Source organism: Pteropus vampyrus, unplaced genomic scaffold, assembly GCF_000151845.1.
Source record: "Pteropus vampyrus isolate Shadow unplaced genomic scaffold, Pvam_2.0 Scaffold89, whole genome shotgun sequence".
NCBI lineage: Eukaryota > Metazoa > Chordata > Mammalia > Chiroptera > Pteropodidae > Pteropus > Pteropus vampyrus.
The window spans coordinates 5,686,622-5,708,386 of record NW_011888870.1 but is presented as its reverse complement, the minus strand read 5'-3'; the positions used below and the strand labels follow the sequence as shown (position 1 = coordinate 5,708,386).

Below are 21,765 nucleotides of genomic sequence, written 5' to 3'. Positions count from 1 at the left end.
AGGGTGTTTCATTACTAAAACGAAATGGTGAACAACAATTAATTGTCCTTCAAGGTGCGAATCCATTTTTAATGTGACCAAAATTTGTCAAGATATTAAAAAGATCAGAGCACCAAAGAAACATGGCAAAACTTCCAAAAAAACTACTTGAAGGCAAAGTCCTACCTCCAATAAAAGGTACTTATGAAGGCTGTCCGAGGCAGCACCCAGAGATGCTGAGAAAGAGTGTGCTTGAGATTTGCTGATGACTCTTCCTCAAAGTGATTCAGAAGAGGAAAGGAACTCCCGAATGGCCTCAAGGGTTGACAATTCCATCTCTAAAGAAATTTCTTTCTAGAAGAGGCCTCCCAAACAACAAGCACTGTTTTAATCTAATAGATCCTGGCGATGTTTCACAAACATGCTTTCCTGGGCTGAAGAGGAGCGTCTAATACTCTTAATTAAATTAATAGTCCTAAGTTTTTCCCTAACAGAACAAGTTGAAGAACCTGGCCATTAGAACATTAGGGCCTAAAGGCTGACCAACAGTCCAGGGTGTGACAGCATCCATTCTCTGAAGGGAGAATAAGGCCATGAAGTATGACATTCGTGGACAGAAATGCTATCTGGGTGTGTTTAGAATAAAGACCCCACCTAGCAATCCTGAGCAAAGCATTTTTTAATTTGGGGAGTGGGGAGGAGGTGGGGACCTTCAGGCAAAGCTGTTTTTAATTTCATACATGAGTGCTCTCACTTGGAGGAAACACAACCCAATATAGGCTGCCCTACACAACTTTATAACTACTTAATATGTATAATTTTAAGGAGATTTGTGCTCTTTAGTCAATTTAATATAAGGATCCTAAGGGTCAAGTTTATTACATCTTACCAAGATAGAACTAAGTCGGAAACTAACTAGAAATGTTGTTACAAGACTATTCCTGTCATTAAAAATGACTATTGGTTCTCTCCAGACCATGTATAAAACCTGGTTCTTCCTTCCAGATTTTAGTTAAGGTCTAGCAGCAGGGAGTGCTGGGCTCGTGAGATTAAAAGCAGTTTCAGCTGTGAACAAGGAGAACTCAAGAGAAAAGGCTCTCTGTAAATATAAACAATATGTGAAGCTTCCTTTCCAAAAACATTTGCCTCAGCTGACCTTGGGACAAATCTCCCTTCTGGTTACAAAGACACGGTCTCAAGGGTAAAGCCTCCAATCATCTCTTCTAGCCAGTAGCTCTTCCTGGCCTGGGATTTGAGTCTTTCTTGTCTTTTTCTAAAGAGCAATGACAGACTTCTCTGATTCAGGAAACTAAAACTGTTCAGAGGAAAAAACTGACTGGCTGAACATGCTGAGTCTTAGCAGGCCTCTCCTTGTGGCAGGTCAGGAACTGGGTGGATCTCTGAAATATATATAGCCTTCATTCCCAAACAAACTCAACATTTATCTAGCTGTCAAAGAAACAATGGTTTTGCAAGGCCTGCTTATCAGGTTTCTGGATTTGCTAAGAGAGCCACTATGAAAAAAAAAAAAGGAAAGGAGAAAATCTTCAAACCTACTCTTTCCCTGCCTCTCAACTATAATAGTGATTTTTTGAGAAGCTTTCATCTGTATGACCACACACAGTGTAAAAGGATCTAGGGTTTCAACATCATTGTAAAGCATCCTTAGCCTCCCAGTCTCTATTAAACAGGATTCATTTGAATGACATTGACCTGCCCAAGCAGAGCCATATTGAGAGAACAATTTATAATTGATGGAAAAAGTTTCTGAAGACAAAACAAATATAGTGCCATATTCATTTCCTTTTAAACATACAGCACTGGGCAGGCATAAGTTTCTGCTCTAAGCATATCCAAAAATATATCCTGCCAAAGGCTCTCCACAGATCGTTTTGAATGGAGGAGCCTTTTAGCCCTCAGAGACCTCCTCTTTATTTAATTACAGCCATTGCATAAGAGCTGGTTCACAGGAAGAATGTGGTCTTCACTAAGCTTCAAAGTTTCCTTCCAAACATGCCAATAGAGTGGTCAGAAGTCCTAGGAGGCCAACTTGGCATTGAGCCTCCTCTAAATGATTAAATGGAAAGAAGGTCAATTTTGCTGTCAGCGGACAGCTGGAGAGCTGCAACTGTTTAGAAGCAACGGTGGCAAAAGACAAAGGGCCAGTCATGACCCTCTCCACCTTGGTGTTTCCTGAAACGATATCCCTCATCTCTGTATATGAAATCATGGGTCACTAGACACACAGCCTGGTGCCAGGAAGAGATAATTAGGTTCATGAATGAAACTGAGAAGCAGTGGTCATGCTCAGAAAGTTGAATAGGGACTTGGTATCTGTTCCACTAGAATCACAAAGAATAACTTACATTACCTAACAAGAGAATTCAGAGCAGCCCTGTTGGTAAATGGCAAAAGATTAGAAAATATCTAAAATCCAGGAATGGAGAGGCTGTTTATATCAATTATGGTACATGTAACAGAAGATTATTGCATAGTGACAAATCTCTATGTACAGCTAGGAAAAAATCTGTTAAGACATACTGTTCAATGAAAATTTAGGCATAGACTAGTATTTAGCATGCTACCATTTGTGTACAAAAAGGGATACGGCTATTTCTAGTTTATATATGCACAGACTATCTCCAGAAGAATATTCATGACGCTAGTCATGGTGCTTGTCTCTGGGGAAAGGGTTAGGAGGGAGGATGGGAAGGAAAAATTACTTTTAACTAGATACTTTCAAGGACTATTTGAATTATTAAAAAACATTCATTCTTCGACCAACGAATAATTATCGAAAACCTTCTAGAGAACAGAGAATGAGATAGACAAGACTCTGCTCTTAAATTCTGGTGGAGGAACAGGCAGGCGAACGTAAATACCAGTGACAATCATCAGACATGAAGACAGGGTGATAGATACCATAGTGAGGAAGCTGGTGGTGTCAGAGCAGATAGTCGAGGAGGGTAAGAAGGTGACCTTTAAGAGGAGATTATTCCCTGGTGGAATAAATGAAATAAACAAACACGAATCATGTTATAACGACAACAACAAAAATCCAATAGTTATAACAAAAGGGAAAACCTAACACCAAAGTCTCAAATAATTCTTAATTTCAAGCAAATGGGTAAATACCAAAAAACCACAGTTCACCTGTAATACTAGGAGTGAAAAAAAAAAAATAGGAGGAAGAAAAATGACCTAAGTGTTCCTTGAAATTTTTATTTATAAACCAGACTGAATACAACCTGGTCTTTATTCAAACTAAAACACGATAGGTTAACCTTATTCTGAAAAAGAGACAACTAGTCATTAAAAATCTTGGTTCAAGTTTGAGAATCACCTTGCTGATCAATAAATAACCTTCTCATCTATTCTCCCCTCATTTGGTTCCTGCTGAGATTAAATACCCCATTTCAGTGAGTACTAAGAACGAAGTATAATGAACCTTAGACTATTATTATTTTTTCTACCCAAAGATTAAGCTTAATGAAATTAAGTAAGGAGGTGAAAAGGCAGGTGCATTCTCATTTCAAATTCATAGTGGTCGGTGACCTTTCCAGAATAGAAACAACATGTGATAGAAACCATAACCTCTATTCCGTGGGTCCACCCTGTGAGTCTTACTGCCAGTCACGTTCACTCGCACCCTCCAGCTGGCTGCAGATTTGGGACAAGGCACTTAAATTCTCATGTGGGCATGCTGCACTTACTTTCTTGGAGCAGGCACTGTGATTCGCAGGCTGATTGGCAAGGGACAGTAGAGACTCCACCATTTCCAACTCCTGCTGGTAAAAGGTTTGCACTCTGTTCTTCATGAGGAATTCTTTGGCTTTTTCACTTAGCAAGCATGTGAGACTGGAAAGGTCCAGGGCACTCGGATTGCTGCTGAGGAAGGTTTAAAAAAAAGTCCTGCAGGAAGCTATCACCTCTGTTGCTTTTTGGTGTGCAGAAACAGACCTTTAGCTAGGAAGCCCAACACTATACTGACGCTTGTTTTTGACATAAAGGGCAATTCATACTATGAACACTGCACAGTTGTTTTAAAAGAAGGCAGAACTACAGGAACTATGATATTCATGATAGATTACGAAAAAAGTCAACTTGCAGAATACTATACAAGGTACAGTCTCATTTTTGTAAAAGAGCAAATGACAATCCACAAAATATATAGTGGACGTTCATGCTCATGTATGTGTGGAAGAAAAACATCTAAAAGGATACACCTCAACCTATGGGCAGCAGTGGTTACCTCTAGGGCAAGGCTCTGAGGTGGAAGCCAGGACAATGGAGAACTTTCACTTTTTACTTTATACAGGCCTATAGTTCAGGGTGTTTTTAAATATAATTTTTAAAAACATATAACATATACACTTAATTAAAGCAATTAAAGGACACAGTGAAAAGTTTCCTTTCTATCCTCCTCCAGGCTCTCATCCCCTTGGCAACTGCTATTACTGTCTCTTCCCCGAGTTCTTTGACGCATATACTAGCAAATACGGATGTACTCTTACTCCTCCCATTTTCTTTCCCCGCATGCAAAAGAGTAAAAGCATCCCTGGTGGAAAATGACTGGTATCATGTTCTGTAGTTTTTATTATGATGTGTCATCGTGAGGTATTTTGATTATGATGCATTTTGGTGTACTTTTCTTCAGGTTTCTTGCCTTGGGGCTCATTGAGCTTCTTGGATCTGTGAGTTTACAGTTTTCAGCAAATCTGGAAAAATTTCAGTTATCATTTCTTTAAATAATTTTTCTCTGCTCCTTCCACTTCTTCAGGGACTCCACTTACACACATATTTTCGTCACAACAATCTTAGAACATTTGTACTATTATCATCTTCACTTCACAGATGAGGACACTGAGGCATGCAGAGGGTGAGCAGACTTGCCCAGAGCCTCACAGTAAGTTGACAGTTTCAGAATTTAAACCTAGGGCCACTCTAGCATCTAGAGTTCCCCTGCTTGGCATTACTACTGCTGTGGTCACATCTTCAGCAGGGATAGGCCATAACCTACCTTAGTGCCTTTTCTTTCTCTAGGGCTGGGCTCTGGAAAGGCTGGTCATACACCTTCCTATAGATATTGGGCAGCTCAAGCATCCTTGCAATTTGAATCTTACACACTGGATCATCCACTTTATCTAAGAAGCCACAGGAAAAAATATGTCACAGAAATTACACTGAGATCAGTTCTTTCCCATATCCAAATTGCTGCTAGGATGACAGTAAATGAGCATTCAGAAGGTCTCTCCTTCCTTGTGGATGCCTAGGGATCATAGTCTAGACACACTAAAAGGTTTTCAGTCATCCTGCAAGAGGGAATGCAATGCCCTAAGCATCACGGGCTTGGCCAGGAATAGACTGGGACTAGGGAGGATGCATGAGCTTATTTGCTCATCTGTTACAATGATGGGCAACAGGAGCTGTCCTTGATATTCCCAAGCAAAAATCAGCCAGAGCGGTGCAAAGGGCATCACTCCAATGATGCAGGAATGTCACATACCTGATTAGCTGTTTTCTTTCAAAGTTAATGAACTCAACAGTATTCAAGAAATCTCCATCATTAGAAGAAGAATATGAACACTCTGCCCTAAATGGATTCATACTTAGAACTTCAAAGTGGCCCAAATAAATTTTCCAGCTATACATAATAAATCACTTGTTTTCTTTCCTAATTTATTTATAGTTACCTCTCTTCAAAATATATTTAAGAAATGATGCTTTTCTAAAGAAAGCATGTTATGAAATATAATTTCCTCCATAAAATAATTAATTTTTTCATTTGAACTTTTTAGAAGTTTGACTTTTAGCTAAACAAGTTTACTGGACACTCATCCAGAATAACAACTAATTTGGCAGAAATATCTTGTGCTTACAATAAGCAGTGGCACGGATTTCTCGCTCTTCTCTGTACGTGTGGATACAACCTCTGATCCGGATAACGTCTCCAATTTCTATCTTTGTTCTCTGCTCAGTGGTCTCTTGCAGCTTCTTAAGCTGTGAGGTTAAGCTCACCTCTCTTGCACTTGGAGCAGCTGTAGTTGTTAGGGCCAGATGGAAAGAGAGAAATGCATAACACAATCACTCACATCTGTGAGACAGCTTTGGGATAATACCAACACAAGACATTTATCTATTCTATTTCTGATTAGTTTGCTCTACTCTAGGAAATCTGCATAACCTTTTGAAATTCTCTGCTGAATAAAAGGCATTAAGCTGTAATTATTGAAAAGGAGGGTGAAGAGAACAGAGTCTGGAAAAAGACGTGACAATCCAAGTGGGCAAGTTCCAATGTGGCTCCATCTTCTTCCCTACCCCTGCACTGCCAGTGCAGTCAAAGGGCTCTACGTGGTCCTCAGCTGAATTCTGTGAGTTCAGCTGAGTTTGGTGGCAATAGCTTTCAACGACCCCTTTAAAGTGTCCTTATAGGGAGACAGGGGTCTGGCATTAAGGGAAAGAGGCCCAAGAATCTCTATTTGTGGTTCTGTTTATGGGGGAGGCAAATCCACCTTAGGCTGATTTCCCACCTTGGTGCTTAACACCCTAATGTCTCACCTCTCATCTTTGTTGGGTAAGTATAAGCTAATCTCTCTTTTTTACACACACACTTATACCACTTAAATCTACAAACTGAAACAAGAGAGTCCACCTTACACATATGATCTAGGTTAACTGTTACATCACAAGCTTAGCACAATGCCAGATCCATAGGAAAAATTCAATAAATGTCAGCTATTTGTGAAAAATAATAATTAAGCCCTCTAGACAAAATTATTTTGTTTTCTTTGGGGTAATTCAATGGAGACTACTGAATAGAAAAGTAAATTGTCAGAATGTTTGCCAGAAAACAAACAATTCTCTTTTTACAAAGTGCCATCAGCCATGTGTGCATGCTTGTAGCTCCTATACTGGCTTCAGTTATTTGGATTTTTAATACCTTAAAAAAAATAATAATTCCATAACATTTTATTTTGGTTTTAAATTGCCAGAGAGGCCTATGTGTTTTTATATAAAATGATCTGTTCTCTGTATTCTTTATGTATAAGCTCTTCATCATTTTTGAGCACTTTAACTTCTAGAAGACATTTAGGGAAGCTCTGTCACATTATGCTTATTACATCCATTCTTCCTCTTCCACTGCATTCTTTCTCTTTCATTTCATTACAAAGAAGTTTGAAAAAAAAGCTTTTAGTCTATTTCTCTTGTCACTGATAATAGCTTTTAGTGCTTTAACAGGGACCTAGAAGAGCTTAACATATATACTCCCATATTTATTGGGATAAATAAACAACTATCTTCTTTGGTTATTTTATATAAGCTGCAAGGTTACATCTTTTTAAATATTGCAATCTACTTGAATCAACAACATTTGTTAAATGCTGATTTATTTCCAACTTTTGTATTATTTTTTGTCATATACTAGGATTCCTACAATGGAATCCTGTCCTTCATTCTATTAATCAAATATTTTGCTCTTTAATCTAATACAATTTAGATAACCATGGCTTTGTAATGGGCGAAGGCCTTACTTTTCTTTTAACATATTACTATACTAAAGTAAATAGCAACCACAAAGGCAAAGAGGACTTTGTGTATCTATCCAGTAACCAACAGCTAGGAATCTAGACACAATCAGCATTAATGTCACTCGGCTTATTGGGTTTCTTCAGAAAATACTCAAGTATTACTTTTTAAAAGGTTACTCCATCTGTGTTCCTATCTCCAAGTCCTCTTCTACTCAGGCTGAATTTTAGGTGTATTTATAAATTTCACTGCCATTATTCAGACATTATAGGTAATAATAAATGCTTCATATAGCACTGCTGAAATGACCATAATGATGGCTGGTCTGAGAAAAAGAGGCCTAGCTTTCATTTAAAAGGTGAGCCAAACTGCTAAAAAAAAAAAGGGAGGCGGGGGGGCTCAAACTGGGTAATTTAATGAATATAATGAAATGGCTGGAGCCTGACAGAATTTAATTTAAGTAGCCTATTCCATGCTGAAAGATAAACCCTCTTTAAAATTCTAATATTAAGAGCCAAGCTATCTTAACTTTTCTCATAAGCTAAGTCCAAATGGTACATTCAGTGTGACATGTATAGGAGTTAATACCATATTCTTATACTTCTACTGACTGGAACATGATTTTGACTCAGACTAAAATTTTGTTTAAAAAAATGTCTTCATTGGTCACTTTCCAGTGGAAGGCTTTAAGACTGAGGGCAATTAAATTAAAAGGAGAGAATGGGCTAGTCAGGAACAATTTTAAAATATCGTCTCATATATAACATGATGAGAATCATTTTCAGGCTTTTCCCTTACATTCTTACCCTCTCTTTTTATTCTCAAAGCAATTTTCAATTAATTTATCCACTGTGATTGTACATCTATTCATGTACTTACAGATATTTAAAAAATCTCATTCTCAGTACTGATATCTATTTTATCTAAACAATTCTAAGAGTTATATAATATTCCCGATATGTCATTTCTTTTAAAAAAGAATCGACTTTAAAAATGTCTAAAAGTTAAATGTTAGACAATGTCTAAAACAGGGGTCAGCAAACTATGGCCCATGGGCCAGTTCCATCGACAACCTGTTTTTGTAACTAAAGTTTTATTGGAACAGAACCACACCTGTTTATGTCCTGTCTACGGTTGCTTCTGTGTTACAATGGCAGTACTGAATGGAGATGCAGACCTTGTGGCCCACAAAGCATGAGACATTTACTATTTGGCCCCATTTACTATTCGGTCAGAAAAATTTGCTGACTTCTGGCATGGAACAAGTATGCATATTCGAACTACACCTTCTGAATCAAGACTGTGACAATCCAACAACCATAAATCTGCAAATGATTTTATTACACTAGATATATCAAACATCGATGCATCTTACAGGTTTATTTCTTGCCTGTGAGATATCTGCATAAAACGTGTTGTCTCTTTTAATTTTTTTTTTAATCTACAAAGCTTCCTAAGCAACTTCCTACAGTGCCATTGATTTAGATTTTCTCAAATTAGAAAATGGGAATACAAAAGTTATGTGAAATTGATTCTAAATGTAAATATATCAGAAAATCAAGCAAAGGACCATTCCATTGGTCAGTAGAGTCAAAGTAGGAGGTTGAGATTCTGACAGGAAATGGCAAAAAGGAAAGAAGAAACCACTCCAAGTGTTGCAGTATAACACAAGGAGACAGATACTAGATGTCAGATACGATAACAGATAATACTTACTAAACATCCCCACTGTGTATGGTTTACTGTATATGTCATAAAACAGAGAAAAACAAGGTCCCAGTTTCTGTAGCTGCTGTAGAACCAAAAATGATCACCAACACGGCATAATATTTTTCAATATTAAAATTTAAGCAACTTAAAAAACTAAGAACTATTAAAATACACTCAAAAATTCCAAATACAATTTCAGTTATAGTCAGTGTGTTCAATATACAATTTTAAAATTCTTTTTCAGTTTATATTATTTAATGGCTAACTTCAAAACAACCCTATCTTACCTTCTCATAAGTCTTAAAATTCCTGGTATATTTCTCAAACATGTAAATATTTCAAAAAATCTGAATATGAATGGCAGCACTGAAGTTAGTGGCAGCCACATAAGAGGAAATGTCTTCAGAATCTTCTTTGGTCAAGTGACATGCCTGAAGCAAGGGAATTCTGACCTGACTGGCAATTAGGCTAAAACATCTTGACTTGCAGAATAACGGGCAGAGTAAAAACAAAATGCTGAAACTCCTAGTAACCTAGTCACAATCCCATAGGTTTAGGAGGAAGTGAGCACCAAAGAAATGGGAGAAAGAAAAACAAGTGGCTCCCCTTTAGTATCAGTTTTCAGAGTAGCCAAAGCTCTGGACACAGTGTAATTGACCAGTGGATAAATGTGAAAATTTAGCTTTACAGCTGTTCTGATGAGCTTCCTTGAGGAAAATCCATTGGTTAGCTGGAAAGCAAAGGAGGTGACAAATAAAATTACCTGAGGAAGGCTCAGTACTGTTCGACTTCTTCCAGCACATGCAGTTTATAACTCCAGTGCTATCATCCACTGCAAGAGAAGTATAAAAAAGCAGAACGGAGATTTGGGCGCTGCTGGTGATTTAGCAGCAATTGTCATTGGGTTCAGCCATACTGAAAGACAGCCTTTCTTAATAGTCCGGTTGGGCAAATCCCTTATCAAACTCTCCTTTCACCTTAAAGATATCATCTCACACCATACACCAGCGGGAACTGCTTGTTTGCAATGTCACCGTGATACATAAGCCCAGTGGAATGGAGTCAACATTTCACTTACCTTACCTCAGAAGTGCTAATGATTCATCTACACTTCTACTGAAAATGGTGCCCTTGGGAAGTGAAGGGCAAAAATCTCAACGGCTACTAACATAGAAAATCGGCCCTGTCCTCCTACCTTGCAACGAGAGCATCACATGGCCTATGGTTAGAGGCACTTAGAGCGCAGTCTTTTGTCACCATTTGCTCTTCCATGAGCTCGCTGACTTAACTAGAAAAAGCATCCCAAATCTTTGGGCCTAGGCTTCTCTTTGAAAGGGCTTCTGCCCAGTCCTTACCATTGCAGGAGATGTAAGGAAAGCCAAGTACATCACGAAAGGGAAAAGTTGTATTTTTATAGTAGAAAATAATTATATCTTGATTGCATAAACAACACTGGTTTGGCTTATTTATCCATAGTGGGGGAAAAAAAATCAAAGAATTCCCATTGCACTTGGATTTAAAACTATAGAGGTCTTTGGAGACATTTGCTATGGGATGATAGGCGTTTTCTCTTTGCCTAATTTCTGACAAACTCAGAGTAGAAGTTGCTAAACATGGAGTCAGTGGGCTTAATGATTTTTAAAAATCATCAGCTAGACTGTTGTAAAAACACATGTAACAAATAAGAAATATTAGGCAATGTTTTTATTGCTGGTTTAAATCTGTGTTGAAAGCAGAAACTTAGAAGAATACTTCTTATACTAAAATAAATTCTAGATAGATTTTACTTTATCAAACGTAATATAGTTAGTTAAGATGAAAAGAAAATATGGGTGAATACTTTTTAACGTTGGGCATATAGTTGCTGGGGAGACACTTTTAGAGTAGACCTGAAAATCAATTTATTTTTAAAAGTCTAATATATTTGACCAACTATAAATTAATACTGTATAGCAATGTTCCAAATGAGGGGGTTAGTGTCTCAATATATAAAGAGTTCATACAAATTAATAAGGAAAAGATCGAGACCACAAGAGAAAAAGTGGCAAAGCAAAGGAATATGCAATTCATGAAAGACATAAAAATGGCCAAGAAACAGGTCAGTACACTAAATTCACTAGTTAGCAGAAAAAAAGAAGCAAATTTAAATAATTTCATCATCTACTAGAATGACAAATATTAAAAACACTGATATCTTCATATGCTATTAGTGGGAGTGTAAATTTATGGGACTGTAAAATTTCTAAAGAGCAAGTTTAGAAATGTTTATCAAATTTTAAAATGTATACAATATATCCTTTGGCTTGGCATTTACTTCCAGTAATTTATCTTGAGGAGAAAAACAGAACAAATGCACAGATATATACATCTTCTATAAGGCTATTCATTGCAATACTGGTTGTAGTACTGGAAGTTGGAAATAACCTAAATGTTTATAAATATGGAATTAGTTAAAGTACAATGGTATATGAGAACAAAGTTATAATAATGAAGATTGTTCATTGCTCTTAAGATATTCTTACCTCATTGTAAAAAGAAATCATATATATAATCTGATAATCTAATTTACATAAAATATTAAATAGTATACTTTGACAGAAATGATTTTAAGATGTTAAAATGCTAATAGCAGTTTCTTTTGGAGTATGGGGAAGGAACCCCATATTCCATGTATATGTGGACTGTAAGCCTAATTTCAGAAATATTAAGAGAGTAATATACATAATAGTAATGAAGAAATAAGGCATATCTATATTTCTTCAACATTAGGAAGATGTTAGAAATATTAGAAAGGATGTTTACCCAAACACTGACATTGTTTTTGTCTGATTTATAGGGTTTCGCATAAGTTTTATATACTTTATTAAAATTTTCTCTAGCTTAAAATTTTATTTTATAAGGAGTGAATATCATTTTAAGAAGCAAAAAAATCAATAAGGATGTTTCAAGTTAAAAATATCTATGTCGGACATGGTTCCATAGTGTAGCAGTTAGCACGCCTGCTTTACACGCCAAAGGTCCTGGGTTTGCGCCCCAGTGGAGCCACGGTCCATGGTCTAGGCCATGCCACCCTGAACGAACCTGATGTCTGATCTCGGAAGCTAAGCAGGGTCAGGACTGGTTAGTACTTGGATGGGAGACCACCTAGGAAGACCAGGTGCTGAAGGCATAAATAATAAAAATTTTTAAAAAATGTATGTCACCTCTAGGGACACCACTTCTCTGGGCAGTTTAAAATCTTAATTTATAACAGAAAGTCAAAAAATGTTAGCACATGAACATTTGCTCTAGAAAATGTGAGGTCATTTTGATCTTGACCGTAGCCTCCCAGGATTCTAGGTCTGAGCTTGAGTTGCTGCCAGGTGCTCTGTGTGCTTGGGGCACCACTACTGACTTCCTGGTTTGTAACCTCTCCTGGCGCCCTGAGGTCTGGCTGCTGGAATTCTCTGGAAGGGGAGCATCCTTGCAGGGCTGTGCCACATCCTTCCCAGCTAGGGGAAGACTGCCTGGGCCACCGGCCTTTTGTTTCAGCAGTGCGATGGGTCAGTGTGAGCAGGAAGCACCCTCAGCATAAGCCTGTGGTGAGTCTGATGAAGCAGGACCAGGAGAGGAGTGGCTGCCTGGCAGGTGGCCCAAGAGCCAAAGTGGACCTGAAGACATCAGGGAAAGTGCAGCTCTCCCTTGAACAGGCTCACAAGAATTTAAGTTGCAAAAACGTTTCTCAATTATTTCAACTTTCAGATGCCTTTTCATTTTCCCATAGCCTACAGATGTGTCATGCTTTCACTACATCCACTCTAAGAGGAACGTCACTGTGGAAGACTCAGACATATCGCCTTCATCCTTCTCTAAATGGAAAAGGGGTTAAGTGAAGCCCCTTTAGGTCACAGACATAATATTTGGCCTGGCTTTAGGGCCGGGAATGATGTCCTCATACAGCCTCATTTATTTGATTTAAAAAACATAAAATTAAAAACTAGATACTGTGGATGAAGGGGGAAGAGCTTAAGGAGAGAAAAATCAAATTGAGTTATAGTGTACTATGTAGCACACTGGAACCAATAAATACATTGGACCTATCAGTGGAACTTTGAGCAAGTAACTGAGCTTTAGTTTTCTTATCTACAAAATGGAAATAATATCTGTCCTTTCTATTTCAAAAGATTAGAGGGAGAATAACATGAATTATACATGTAGAAGTGTCTTGTAAACTATGAAAGATACTATTATTTCGTTATTGGTATTTGAAGAGAAGTACTGTATTATACTACAGATAATGCACTTGCCCACTGCTGGGTATGCTGTAGAAGCTTAGCGAACGCTTGTTGAGTTGTCTGGAGAAAAACAGAACGAGTATCTTTGGTTAAATAAAGCAGAGATGAGATCCAGTAAGGGAATGCCTAACAAAATGACCTATTTCAGAGTTTTAAAAAAATATATTCAGGGAAAAGGCAGAAGGCATGAGAAATCTCATCTCATATATTATTTTACAAGCATGAGACAATCACCCTCAGGAAAATTAATACATATTGAAGAAATACAAGGACATTGTAAATTATCAATCATGCACAGACTGCCAATGGTCACCTAGTTCAACTGCCTTCTGTGTTTCCCCACGTACAGCAAGAACATAGATCTAAGGCAACACAACAGAAAATGACAATTTCAATTACAGCAAAGGTTTGGAATCCAAACACCTTGTTTTTTAAAAACTGTTCTGTACATAAGTCTTATAAATTACTTTTCACGCCTCCCTGCTTTCTTAAAGAGTCTACTTTAACATTAATCTGGGCTTTTCTTTTTAAAGGTATCAATATAAAGATAGATTAGCATCTTTTGCTATTTATAGCTATGCCCGCAGGTATCAGGTGTCTGTTCCTGATCAACCATGATCCTAGAGCAGTATTTTAATTCTTCGGCCTCCTAACTCCCCAGCATCTGTCACTTGACAGTATTCATCAGTATCATTCCTACCCGTTGCCTCATTTTACACTTAGTCCTGGTTGGTGGCTCCAAGGGGCTCCCAATAGAGGAAAGTGTTTGGGGTCTGTGGGAGTCCCCTGCTGCTCTGAAAGGCTGGGGTTGCTTCGAATTCAACATTCAGTTAAGTGGGATCCCTTTCACATAAACTCAGTGTCAGACACAATTGTTCTTACCTCCGTAACTGTAGAAAGCATCTCTTTCTCTCACTCCAATTACAGTTCCCAAGATATCTACTTGTTTTATTGGATGTCCATTGTAAAAAAAAATACCTGAAATTGGGAGGGGAAAAAAGAGCAAGTCCATATAATGTATGCTTACATTTTCTGCTTCAGTCAATGCTGACTGTGAGGGTAAAAGTGGGGGAGCGGATATAAAAAATCAGTGGCATGCTGCCTGCTGAAATTCTAGACTTAAATATCAAAAATGACAGGCCCCAAGAAATCAGATGTCTTTTCCTCAAGGGTCATAAGGAGAAAGCCTGGCTTTAAAAGAGCTCATACTAGTGCAGAAAAAAGAAAACCAATGTCGTCCAACTGAATGTGGTTAATGTTCTTTCCACTTGTGAAAATGAAATGTACCTCCCTGTAGAACTCTCACAAAGGGCCTGAAAACTGTCATTATATTATGGGACCAAACACAGCACTATAGTTTGAGAAAGAGAGGAAGCCATGAGAAAGGCTTCTTTGGCTCTTTTACTGGTGCTTTTCTAGGAAACCAGTCACCATTTCTATGAATTACCTGTAGCTTTTATTTTTTTAAAGAGAAGATAACTAGATTACAAAACACGACCTTTTGGGGCCAACAGGTTACAACTCAAAAACTTCCTGAAACTCTATTTGCAAACCTAGGAGACAGATGCCAGCAGGCTGGTTCCCACCAGAGGAGAAACCTAAGAGGATGAGCCCTACTCACGTATACCTGGAGGCCTTTTTTTGGACTCAGGGACCAGATACAGACAGAACAACTACTGGAAGCAGTGAGTCCCTGATTCTAACCCAAGGTTTTTAGTGCTGTCCTGGCTCCTGGAGAGCTTCCCCGCTGTGGCCCCGCAATATCCTCACCTGAACTTTTTGGCTTAAGCTACGTGCACTGTGTTCCTGTCACCTGCAGCTAAAGAGTCCTGACTAAAATCCTCTCTAGCCTCTTTTTTTTTTTCTTCCCCTCCACAGCTGAATTCTTTACTTTCAGAAAGAGCTTATAAACTTTTAAATGGTGACTTCCTTTTTAAATAAATATATGAATTGTAAATAGAATCAGTTATCACTTCAGGCAGTTGGCTACCTCCCCTCCCTCTCCTGCCAAGTCTGGTCAGAGCCTTTCTCCTCCATGTTCACAAGGGACCTACGGCTTGAACCCCGACATTCTTCAAAAGCTCCAGACTGGCCTCTGCTGACAATTCTTGTTTCTCATGTAGATTAAAGAGGCTGAGAATGAGCTGCTCACCACAAAGTCCCAGGGGATGGACAAGGAGGTGTTGAGCCCCAGAAATTCTAGGAAAGTGAGATGTGGTTAGAAAAAGAAAGGTGGCAAATTTAACCAAAAGAGGGGCCCTCTACAGACATATTTCTAAAGATATTTAGTGGATAATAAAATTTTAAGAGCAAGACCATTCCAAGGCCTATTCCTGAGTTCTTAAAACTGAAATCCAGGTCTTTTAGTTACTGCCTAGTGATACCCTGGGGTCTTCTGCCCCTGCCTCCTGCATTGACCAAATACAAAAGGGATAGGGCACCTTCAGAGGAGGGAGATCCCTGGAGGACCTTTGCGGGCAACCGTTCCCTACTTTCCTGCTTGGCAAAGGGAAGTTTAAATGGGAAGAATGAGCCTCATAGGGATGTGGGCGTGGAGTCCTCTACTGAAGTGTACCCCATCACCGTGCCCTGTTGTGCTCTTGTGCAGAGTAGGACTATGGCATGGCACTGCTCTGGTCCTCCAGCTTTGCTGTAGGCCAGGTGGGGCTTAGGGTGGCCAGAACTTCAGGCAGGTCTCTGGCTGCAGTCAGCCCTTTCTGCTTCCCCAAATGCACTGTACAGGTAATGTCACTTTCTATTTGTGCACTAAGCAGAGCAAAGTTAGAAGTGTTTTTTAGCACCTGACTGGCCAGCCCTTCTCTTCCCTTTGCCCAACTGATGGTCTGGCCTGGTTGCCAGGCAATTGTTTATGTTAGAGACAGAACACTCCACAGGGTTCCGTGTGGTTAGTTGTGGCCCAGAGAATACTGGCAATTAGAGACAGAGCTGTGGAGCCCTTCAGACCCATGGATGGTCTGCTGCCTGCTCCTAAGATATCTTTCCAGCTGGTCCTGGAGCTGCTGTGGGGTATTCTGCTGGTGATAGCTGAAAGCTTCAGACAGTTCAGGACTCTCCAGGTTTTCTGATGACACCCTGACATGTGCTTCTATGGTAGTTTTTATAGTAAAGAGCCGACACACTGTTTAAGGGGAAAGGCATTCTGCTTGGGTTGAAGCATATAGAAAAGGCAATGAGAAGACTGGACTAATGACACAAGCCAACGAAGTCTTCAAATCACCCAGAGGTCAGTCATTCAATGTTACAAACTGTGCTGGGCAACACTTGATAAAAATCTAAACAGGTCTTCATTTGAGGACACAACAGACTTTCTTGGAAAAGCACAGAAAAGGGAGCTAAAACTTTCAGTTCATGGACTGACAATAGGTCACCTTCAAGGACAGACACCATGAATCAAAGATGCAAAAAATCCTTCCAATCCCAAGTGACCGACAGAAAAACATCTTAAAAGCATCACAGAACAAGAAAAAATCGATTGAGGAGAAAATACATTGCTTAGAAATAAATTTCCCAAATTGTGTAGAAACATGAACCGTACATACCAGAGGGGCAACCTCTACAAAAAGATGGCTGTAGACATGGAAAAAGAGCTTAAGAAAATTGGATGGCAGCTCTGTAGACTGAGAGAAAGTTTGGTGAGCTAAGAAAAAGTAATCACAACAGATACTGGCTAATGTTAAGTTTAATTTGTAGCCTTTCCCAAGTAGTCCCTTTGTTCCTGCTGCCTTTTGTTCCACATGCAGCCCACAGAGGCCCAAACACGTCAGGGGATGCTCTGGATCATCAGGTCTCCCAGAAGGAGGAGGGCTGGGAAGACTCAGGGATCCAGGGACATAGGCAGGTCTCATTCAGTTTTCATAGCATCCGACCCCTGAACAGCTACGAGCACAATAAGACATTTGTCTATTTTCCTCTCTTAAAAGTACTTTCCATTTATGTCTTCTTAGTGTAACTGCTGTTATTTAATTGATGCTACAATAGCTGACTGAAGTTTGGAAGCACTAAAATGCCTAAGAAAATATTTTTAAAATATATATTCACTTAATATAATTCTTATGAATACTCTATTTCCACTTTATTGGACCCTTTAGACTTAGATAATATAAGTACTGTATTTTGATTTAAATGATTTATTTATCCCATCAATAAGTTTGACATGCATAGAGACATCTGGAATAATAGACAATTTCTGTATTCTATGAGCTATAAACAAAAAGAAAAAACAAAGAAGACTCCTAAATATAAACACCACCACCACCAACCACTAGTCAAACTTCATATTTTTTATTCAATTAACCCTAAATCCATAGGTTAATTTACAGGAATTGACATTTTGCAATCATTTTGCAAGGCAATTCTGAGGTCAAATTTCACAGGTTAAGGGGCAGTCTCCCCTTAATTCTGAGGTCAAATTTCACAGGTTAAGGGGCTGCTCTCACTTCAGTCACCAGCCCCAAATTTGCGGGTCCACATGCCACCTACACTTCTGATCAACTGGCTACAAATTCAGGGGTTCCCATGACTCTATCAGGTTTGATATGATATGCTAACTTGCTAGAATGGCACGCGGAACTCAGGAAGGTTCTATACTTACAACCAGTTTTATAATAAAGGGTACAAATCAGTGAAGGGCTTGGTTGGGACCCTCGTAGTAGAGACCTCACAGGGTCCCCAGCCTCACCTTTCCCTACCCTATAGCTTAACAATAGATTGTCCCCTGCGGCTTGACTTAGAGCTTGGAATGTCCTCTGCCATAGAAAGTTGTCCTGAAACTTATGATTAATGCCCTTTAAGGATCACAATCCTTCTGGTCTAGCATTTTTTCCAGACTACTCTCATCTTTGTCCTTGGATTGCTAATGCCACTGGAGGACCACGTTGCCAGAGGAATGACTCCGTGAAGCACAACAGACACCCCCAGAACCATCACGTAGTCCCTGGAATAATGCCCAGATTTTCCCTTGAATACTCTAAGCCGGATGAGAAAGTAAGGCAGTTTTGAAGGTGAGAAAGTAAGGCAGTTTTGCTGCCTTCTCACATCACTGGTGCTCAGACAATGAACGCTTATTCTAAATATCCCAACTCCTGTGTTGATCTATTCGCTGTGTACAGGCAGCATGAGCCCCAGACTCAGTTGCCCTCTGGTTTCATTGAGACAAGTCAAATGAAGAGGTGCATCGGACAAAGTATGGCAGAGTCCAAGCACGAAGCTTCCTTGTCCTTAGGACATAAGGATGTATGATTACCAACCAGGAGAGCTCACCCAAGCCTCAGGGCCCAGAGTTTTTATTAGGGTTTTGTTACATAGGCATGATTGATTGAATTGTTGGCCATGTGAGAACTCCATTTCCAGTGCCCCTCCCATCTCAAGGAGTCAGGCTGAAGTCAAGTGGCTCAAATCTCAACACTATAATCACACAATTAGTCTTTCAGGTATGAACAACTTCCCCCTTCTCCCCCCCATCCAGAAACTACCTAGCGGCCCAGCAGAGGCAACTCATTAGCATAAATTCAGGTGTGTTTCAAGGGGCCACCAGGAATAACAAAGACACTCATTCCAGAAATCTAAAGATCTAAGAAAGACAAAGGCCTACCAAATTCTTTCTTAAACATTCTTTTCCTGTTTTATCATTTTTTAGTTAACTTTTGTAATTTTACTTAAGATATTCTTTGCTATTTAAACATTTCTAAATTTTATGTAATCAAAAGAGAAGTTTTTTTCTTTATAACAAACCATACCAAACAAAAACAACAAAAACACAAAAGTAAAAACCTAAATTAGTGGAATTTCTCACCCTTAGAGAACACTACAGTATAATCTAAAGATCACTATGTATGCTTTAGTCATGAGGTTTCACTTTAAAAACCACATCTGAAGTATTATCGCAAGTAATATAGCAAAGCTCATCAGGACCAATTTTCCTTGGTTTGTTATTAAAATACCTTAAAGTCTTTCACCTACAGAAGAGGTAAGACTCTGTCACGCTCCCGATACTTCCTTGAGCACCTACAGAAGATCTTTAAGCAAGGCTGGCATTTGGTATGAATTAATTTCTTCCTGAGATGAGCTATTTAGAATGCCAGACAGTTCTGGAAAACAGACAAATGTGGGGGAGGATGGCTGCCTTCCAAGGAAAAAACCACCATTTCCAACAATAATTAGGAAATAAAGGTGTGGTGAAAAATCTGTACAAAAGGTCACCCAGATATATTTGTACATAGAACTGGAAACACACAATATGTCACATTGAACTGTGCGTACTTGAGATTCTTGACTATTTCTGACTCACAGCTTGCTATTTGTCATGGCGCGAATGATTCTAAGACCCACGGAGCCAATTGAGATTAATTATGAGCCTTTATTAGCCGGCTGGCGACTGACTCTCTACCACGCAGGGTTAGAGGAGTTCAGCCCTGAGCTTCCAGAGGAGGCAGCTTATAAAGCCTCCAACTACATCCTTGAATAAGCAGATTACAAGAAGCAGAAGTTAGCCGTTAACGTTTTGTACAAAGATAAATGTATCCGGGGGAACTCTCAAATCAAACAGGGCCTAGTAGACCGTGTTTTATCATCTGCACCTCGGAATGTTGTGCTTCTCCTGGGGCTGGCGCCTGGAGATATCACCTTCTTGAAACTGGAGAATTTCCACTTTCACACTATTCATTCAAAATAGCAGAGTTTAACCAAATTTCTCATATAGCCCAGTAAACATGTGAAGATCTATCCACAGCTATGTGAACTATTTAAATCTACACCGTAGTATATTTGTTATATTTTTAGGTATAAAGAGCCTGTCTTTAGTGACCACCATTTTAATAAAAAAAAGTGACTTCTTTTACTTTACACTTATAATGCCTTGTTGCTCCAATTCACTTTTTCTTGAGAGTCTACTACATGCCAGATGCTGTTCTAAGCACTGGGATTACATATGTGAACAAAGCAGATGGTGTCTTTCCTCTCAGGGAGATAATATTCTGATGTTTGATATGAATTAAAAACAAAACCCCACAAAATTAAGTTAATCCTCATTTTTACAAAGAAGCTTTACAGGTTTATCACAACTAAGCCAGGTAAATGGCACAGTTCAGAAAGGGAGCAAAGCCCAGGGATGCCTAGTCCAGTGAGCATTCTACCAAGAGCAGGCCCAGAGAAAAATAACTGAGCATTTCTAAACACGAGACTTCAAAACCAAGTAAAAACATTCCTCAGTACAAAGACTACTTTCCCAAACATCTATTTAAGAAAAGACTTAGACTGCTTTAAGCTTGCATAAAAATGAACTAATTTGAGGGTTCAGGCTAGGTCATTTTCAAAGTTTGCAGGAGGAAAGGCTCTCCTGAAAGCTCCAATGCCTCAAATTTCTGCAGCTTTGGGGGAGTGTGGGGTGCAAACGTAGCACGGTGCAAACGTAGCACAGGGCAACGACCACGCGGATCAGCAACATACCTGGCACCTGGTGGGACTCCTTCAAGTCCAAGATGTCCCTGATGTAGAGTTTTGCAAAGGCTAAAAACACAGGATCCAAACCCCACAAGAGAGAAGGGGTCTCCTCATCACACCCGCTGGATTCAGACTGCATCGTGAGGCTGGGCTGTGGCTTCCAGCCAACCCTGCAAGTCTCAAATCACTGAGTCGAGAATCTAGATAGAAGACACAAAATGAGGCTGCAATGCGGTTAAAGTGGTTGGAAACTGGCATGGCCCCAAATCCGTTCCCGGGCATCCAGAACTCTGCCAGGGGTAAACCGAGGGGTCCAGGATCTGTCAAACTTCACGCCACCCCAGCTTGCGGAAAGAGGCGTTCTTCGTGTGCGGGTCCACGAGTCCCTTACCGCTGTCCCCTTGGAATTTCCTCTGCCCCACCGTAGGGTGTCTCCTCCCCCAAAATTACCAACTGCGAAACGGTTAAACACTAATTTTTCACTTTTAGGAAATAGGTGCATACAGGGGCATCCCGAAACTGCTTTAATGGGCGGGGTCCAGAGAGAAATGGGCGTCCTCGTGGCCAAACATAGGTGGGGCACAGTGGGTGGGTCTGTCCGTCGGTCTGCCCCTGCACGTCCCGGTTTTCGCCAAGAAACTGAGAATGGGAGGAAAACGGAAACGAAAAACAGACACACTCGCAGTCTCCCCGCCGCACCCACGATACGCGGACCGCCCAGGTGCCGGGAGCGCGCAGGCGCGGCTTTTCCGGCACTCGGAAGCAAATCCTCTGAACTTCCGGCCGGGCCCGACCCATTTTTCTCCACCTTGTCCTC

At 39.6% G+C, this 21,765-nt stretch overlaps 1 protein-coding gene across 8 annotated transcripts in view; it reads right to left on the bottom strand.

Annotated features, from left to right (window-relative positions):
* Positions 1-21,691, bottom strand: part of STN1 (STN1, CST complex subunit) — a 36,560-nt gene extending 14,869 nt beyond the window's left edge. For 2 of the 8 annotated variants that reach the window (XM_011363787.2, XM_023532741.1), the window contains exons 1-7: positions 21,453-21,690; positions 20,955-21,148; positions 14,373-14,468; positions 9,980-10,048; positions 5,859-6,017; positions 5,000-5,123; positions 3,693-3,867 (exon numbers count right to left, since the gene is read on the bottom strand). In XM_011363787.2, coding sequence (XP_011362089.1) covers positions 3,693-3,867; positions 5,000-5,123; positions 5,859-6,017; positions 9,980-10,048; positions 14,373-14,468; positions 20,955-21,087 — 756 coding nt within the window. In that variant the 5' untranslated portion in view covers positions 21,088-21,148; positions 21,453-21,690. Of the gene's footprint in view, positions 1-3,692; positions 3,868-4,999; positions 5,124-5,858; positions 6,018-9,979; positions 10,049-14,372; positions 14,469-20,954; positions 21,149-21,268 lie in introns of all 8 variants that reach the window. The other 6 variants (XM_023532743.1, XM_011363789.2, XM_011363790.2 and 3 more) reach the window with 6 other exon arrangements.
* Between the last annotated feature and the right edge of the window lie 74 nt (positions 21,692-21,765).